At 37.5% G+C, this 6,572-nt stretch overlaps 1 protein-coding gene across 1 annotated transcript; it reads right to left on the bottom strand.

Moving 5' to 3' along the window:
• Positions 1–1,304: 1,304 nt before the first annotated feature.
• Positions 1,305–5,227, bottom strand: LOC113771577 (putative late blight resistance protein homolog R1A-3). Its single transcript, XM_027316151.1, has 2 exons — positions 1,443–5,227; positions 1,305–1,327 (listed from the first exon to the last, which is right to left on the bottom strand). The coding sequence occupies exon 1, from the start codon at positions 5,225–5,227 to the stop codon at positions 1,463–1,465; it is 3,765 nt and encodes a 1,254-aa protein (XP_027171952.1). The 3' UTR covers positions 1,305–1,327; positions 1,443–1,462.
• Between the last annotated feature and the right edge of the window lie 1,345 nt (positions 5,228–6,572).

Consider the following 6,572-nt stretch of genomic DNA (forward strand, 5'->3'; position numbering starts at 1 on the left):
CAGGAATTTGAGAGAATTTCAAATTATTCATCAAATTTTGAATCCAAACGCAGCATGAGAGAGAATGTATGTACTATTTTCTTTCGGTCACCTAAAACTGTTTTTTATGTTTTTGGATACTATAAATTCACTTTTAGCTACTCGCTCATGTAATGTGATTCGCTTGTAGAACCACAACAAAAGTATACAGGGGTAAGGTAGAGATAATATGAGTAGATTTTTTGGCAAACTAAAATATATAGTTGCGGCTCCAAAATATTCAAATTTAAAGGGCTTTTTGAAAATTTTTAGAATTTTAAGGATGAACAGGAGAATTATCTAAATCTTTGGATAGGAGTATCTGGACTTGGAGGAGCCCTTCCAGGTCCATCTTTGATGCCATTATTTCCCCTTAAACTATATAAGTTGGGGTGGCCCTAAAAATTATGCTAAAATCTCTTAAAAAATGTTCCACTTTTACCTTGCCCTCTACATTTTTCCTGAATGTTACCTATTTTGGGAGGCCTTTTGTATTTTGAAAATTATACAATAGTTTTCAAGATATCAATTTTAGAACAATTTAAAACGTTTAATAAACAACTTTACAAAAAGTTTCATAATCTTTCTAAAACAATAAAGAGAGCTTTTAGGATTATGACGATGCTCAAGTGAAGTTAGCACAATTAACTCTCTTAACTTGGCTTCTCCTTGATGTTAGATTCAAGGTTCGAATCTAAAGTCTAGTAGTTAACAGAAAGAATCTAGGGAGGGTTTTAAGAAAATTTTTTTTTTTGGGTTTCTTCCTTCATTTTGTACAACAATCAATTTTGGAATGTGCTTGTATCAATTTTGGTATATGCTTGTATCAAAAGTTATTTTGTTAACTACCGGAAATCTCCCAATAGAATATTATTGTAATTCAAAGTTCAAACCAATAAAGACATATAAGTTCTTGGAAAATTTGCAAACTCAGTTGTGCGAGCACAGCACTACTATTGAAAAATTACTTTCCACAGAGTATATGTCCCAATACAAGATTCGGTCACAGGAATAACAAGAAACTTGCAAAGAAAACAAGAACAACTTGATCTTAATTGATGCTCAACAGATACAACATAACCAGTATGTGTACAGAAGTAAAGGATTAAAAAAGAAAAGTAGAATGAAGATCAATCATCCATCATGAAATAAGGATCTTCAGATCAGTGTATTTCCCCTGCTTAATTGCTCTTCCTGAATTTGCTCCACTGAACTGGTACGGTTGGCACATTTAGACACCTCAATTATTTCAAGAGTTGATAGATTTTCCAAACAAGAACTAATTACAAAAACTTGCAGCTTTCCAGTACTAATTACAAAAAAGAAAAAGAAAAACTATTAAGAAAAAGAACAACTTGATCTTGATGCTAAACAGATACACATAACCCGTAGCAGTACATAAGTAAAGGACTTAAAAAACTTACTTGAGAAGATCAATCGTCCATTATGAGGTAAGGATCTTCAGATCGGTATATCCATTGCTTCTTTGCTCTTCCTGAATTTCCTCCAATGAACTGGTACAGCTGGGACATTTTGACACCTCAATTATTTCAAGAGTTGAACTATTTCCCAAACAAGAAGGGATCTCCTGCAATGCATCACAGCTTTCCAACACTAACTTCTGGAGACGAGGAAAATAGTCCTGGTCCTCGTACTCATACTCGGAGGAGGCTGTCCACTTCACAATGTTCAAGGAAGCTAATTTCAGGAAGCGAACATTAGGGAACTTCTCTACTTCCATTTCCCATATTTCCCCCTCAAATGATCGGCGGAGTAATTTGAGCACCTCAAGATTTGGCAGATTTCCAATTGCTGCCATTTTCCTCCACGGCATGCCAAAATAAGTCAGGGTCAACCTTTTAATGCTCAAAGGAAATTGGAAATCTATATGAAATTGCTGATAACCGTATAGGACGCGACTCAGACTGAGTGATTCCAACTGACTTAGACAATCCATTGCTACATGATATTCAACATCTGGCTCGAGATTGACAGAGCATCTCAGCTTGCGGATATTTGGAAACTTTCTCAACAGTTTGCTGATGTTTTCCTCAGGATCGAGAGACAAACAGGACAAGAAATCTAAGTCACGCAACTGTGACGAATTGTCAAGATTGTCGCTAGGGAAAAAAAAACAAAAATACTTATCGACCTCATCAATTAGTTCTAAATGCCTTAGTTTCTTCAGGTTCCATATGGTATCTGGTAGTGAAACTGAACAATGACTTGAAGAATTTCGCCAAATCAAAGTTTCCAAATTCGGGAGATTGCATATTGATGGTGGGAGATTGAGTTTACCTTGACCTAGAATCGCCAAGTAGCGCAAGTGAACAAGCAGTTCTAACTCTCTAGGAAAGGGGTCGAGTCCAATTTGGCTCAAATCTAACACTGTAACAAGTTTGATGATGTGAAAAATGAACCTAAAATCAAAATATACTTCGTTGCCCATGCCACTACTTAAGAATAATAGACGGCGTATGGCAGGAGCAAATAACCTTAACTTGTCAAAGTGCTCAGGATTAGAATCAATGCATAAACGGCGTAGGTAGCATGGCACATTGATATCAGATAGTTTATCACCCCTACGTACCAGCCGTGAAAAGTTTTCTTCTTTGGCTTTTGTCACGCAAAACTCATATAACAAATCGTGAATGCGACAAGCTTTGACCCCATCAATGGATCTTGGTTTGGAAACTGTGACTAAGCTTCTGCCAATGAGTTCCATCAGGTAATCATTTGCCACATCCTCCAATCTCTTGGGCTGATTTTTTTGAACAAATCCTTCAGCGACCCATAGAGAAATCAGCCTCTTGGTATTGTGTTCATGGTCTTCTGGAAAGGCTCCAAAATAAAGAAAACATGCCTTCAAAGTGTCAGGTAAATGTTTGTAACTCATCTCTAATGTAGCGGTACACTGTTCCGTACTAGAAACATTCCTCGAACTTAAACCTTCCACAGCTTCTTTCCAACCATATCGGTCCATTCTTGAGAGAATTCCGGCAAGAATGACAACTGTAAGAGGTAGTCCTTGACACATTTCCACTACTTGCTGTCGAATTTCACATAGTTCTGGAGGAGCCAAATCTTGTCCAGGATATAACTTCCCTTTTAGCAAATCCCAGCTCTCATTAGGAGTGAGTTGACGAAGAGAATACGGTTCATTGTCGAGTTTGTCTTGCGGAGCAACACCACGGAGCCGACTTGTCAAGATAACTCTACTTCTTTTTGCATCGTCAGGGAATGAGGCTTCCAATCCGTTCCATGCGTCAATGTCCCATACATCATCCAAAACAATGAGATATCTGTTTTTCAGCAAACGTCTTTTGACTTGAAGAGCCAGATCTTCTTCACCCATCTTAAAAACATCCTCAGGAAGCTTGGACTCAATACAAGTCAAAATTTGAAGCAAAAGATTTCTCTTGTGATATATTTGAGAAACAGTACACCAAGCACGCTCATAAAAATGGGACTTCACTGAAGAATCATTGTACACTTTTCTAGCCAAAGTTGTCTTACCGCATCCCGGCATACCCACAATGGAAACAATTCTCACTTGGCGTGATCCATTTCTGAGTTGATTGATTATCGTTGCCGTCTCATCCTCGAATCCCACCACCACATCATTGACTATTGGCTTACTTCCTTCTTGTGGCAAGTGATTGAATCTCTTCGTTACTTCATTAACTTTTCCACCAAGTTTTTCGCTATCACAAATCTTCAAGGCCGCAGCTTTAATGATGTTCATTTCTTCTAAAATGGAATGAATGGACATTGTAGAAGAATCTAAGATATTTCCAGTTATTAAGGAGTCAATAAGAAACTCTATCCTGTATGCCACCCCAACAATACGATCCCAAATTGCCTGGACCTCCTCGTCTTCATTGTGCAGCTCCACAATTTTCCTCAGCAAAAAGCGTAAACAAACAAGTACTTCCTGGACTTTTTGAATTCGATGATCGATCAAAGCAATCGAACCAGCCTTAGAACATGTCACATCCATCATCTTTTCTAGAAGGGAATCAACAAAGCCCAGTCCATTGGTCTTAGGAAAATTGAATGATGATGGTTCTGGACACTTCTCTGTGATTACTGCATCGATGAGCTTAATTATTTCCAATAACTCAGAACACACGATATCCATATCCTTGGCTTGTATGGCATCTTTGATTGCATTCAGAGAGAGAGGGGAAATAAAATCTCCTCCATCACAGTTCACGACTCGAGCAGGATCTCTCACTTTCTCATCAAACTCCTTCGGCTTCTCCTTCAAAATGGTTCTCAAGGAATTTAGCCCCTCGTAAAACATTTGTAGTTGACGCAAAATCACAGGACAAGTACCATGCTTTAGTTTCTCCCAAAGATTACACAAGAGAGAATGGAAGAAGTCTCTCAACAGATGCTCATCTGTGGCTCCGTATAATTGTCTTGATAACTTCGAAGCAGTCAGGGCCTTGATACAAGTCTCAAGGACTTGAGGTTCAACAGGAATAATCTTCTGCAGCAATTCCGAAATGCTTTCCACGACATCCTTGGGCGGTCCGAAACCCTTCTTAAACTGGCACTTATAAGAGAGGCGTGCTGCATTGATAGCCACAGCTTCAGTGTGAACCAACAAAGGTCCCAATTCTGTGTTTTCAACACCATACAGTTTGATAAAACGGATGAAGTTTTTCATGAACGCCAGCTTCTCTTCAAGGGCTTTAATTAGTCCAACTTCATGTGCCGGCCGAATCCATGACCAATAATTCACTAGATTCTCCAAAAGAGAATCCATGAATTCCATGAGGTCATCTTTTCGAACGACCGAATTACTGGACTGCCGTGACGAGGAACCCAAGAAAAAGACATACCATTCGCAAATTTCTTGTTCGAAGGATTCAATAATGTCTTTTTCTAAATCATGGACCGCATCCCAAGGCTGATCACAGGATTGGATCTCCTTTGCCCACTTGGGAATGGCATCTCCAATCCGAACTGCCAGAGCTTCTAGGCTTGCATTATGATTATCTGCCTGGTTCTTTTTGTTGTCAAATGGTAATTGCACATCATCGTTGCTGTATTTTCTCGCACACAGAAGAAATGTTCTCAGATATCTTAGCATGCGTTTCAGGTACTCCTGCTGCCCATCTGGAAATTCTGGACAATCGTTCTCCAGCGCTTGCAGATCATCCAATATGGAAGAAATACAAGTGACACTAGTGGAGGCCATCTAATAAAAGGAAGATTAACAAGGGAACCAGAAGGTATCGATCTCAATTTTAGAGATGAAGCAGTTCTCAAATATGAAAGGAGATAAGAAAGATCTGCAAAACCTCAAAAACAAGTGCTCTCTTCTACAAGAGTTTTAGTGGCGTAATGCACCACAGCTGGCAGCATGTTCTTTTAGTACCCCTGTGGCAGGTCAGCACATACGTGATACTATATTATTTGGAATGATTAACTAATACTTAATAATATTAAACTAACATTTGAATAATATTTATGATGACCAGATTATTTGAATAATAGTAAAATAACACTTGAAATATTATGTGAAATAATTATTGTGGCAATTCTGGTGATATAATATATATAAGATAAAAAATATTTGTTGAAAAGATAAAAAGTTAATTGAGAATTGTAATTGTGATAAAAACAAAATAATATTTGTGAAAAAATTTGCTATCAAGCACAATAGAAGTTTTAATGCTTTGTATAAACTATTACAATTCAATTTCTAGTATGATGTTCTCTAACAAATAGAAGTTTTAATGGTTTGAACTCTATTGATTGCCATGTTTATTGCATATTTGCCTTGCCATCAAACACCGGCTTTTCGGCCGCCTTTACGGACTTGACCCGGACACTCCACTCCGTCGACAAAAAAAAAAAAAAAAAAAAAAATCAAACACCGGCTTTTCACATTGAAATTGGTAAGCACCACAATCTCCAATTTCACTCCTATGTTTTTAGATTAAGTTTGTCAATACCTATAAGTTTCATTTTTATAATTTCAGTTGGTGACCCTTTTATGATAACTAGAAGGAAGTAGGGTACCCCTGTTTAAGATTAGATTAGATTACCTTGGAATTAATTATTAGTATTTATTCTGATAATTTTGGTGGTTGTTAATTGTAATTCTGTTGAATGGAAATCCATATGTAGTGATAAATATTATTATGGGTTACTTGTAATTATATTTTGAAAAATACACGATTCAGCATTCCTGCGGCTGTCTAACCAATCAAAAAGGGCTCCGTTTAATCATTAATATTTTGAAACGTTTGGGGCCGATTACAATTCGGTCAATTGCAAAAAAACTTTCTGTCAGCTCAATTCAAATTTTCACACAGCTCATGCACTGGAAAACAGAGGAATCACACATCTCAATCGAAATTAAAATTATTTCACGTGGCAACCAGTAATGGTCCTAAAGTTGTTGGGCACTACCAAAATAATTGCAAAGAAACGTCATGAAAGTACTCAAAAGGGGTCCAGTGCCACTCTCATCTTCTTTATTTTTCCAAAGCACATTTATGTGGGTTCGATTTGGATCACCTCCATGCAACAACAGA

Source organism: Coffea eugenioides, chromosome 5 (genome assembly GCF_003713205.1).
Source record: "Coffea eugenioides isolate CCC68of chromosome 5, Ceug_1.0, whole genome shotgun sequence".
In the NCBI taxonomy this organism is placed as follows: Eukaryota; Viridiplantae; Streptophyta; class Magnoliopsida; order Gentianales; family Rubiaceae; genus Coffea; species Coffea eugenioides.

Bases quoted from the DNA above. Each gene is read 5' to 3' on its own strand.
- LOC113771577 (XM_027316151.1), bottom strand. From the start codon at position 5,227: ATGGCCTCCACTAGTGTCACTTGTATTTCTTCCATATTGGATGATCTG.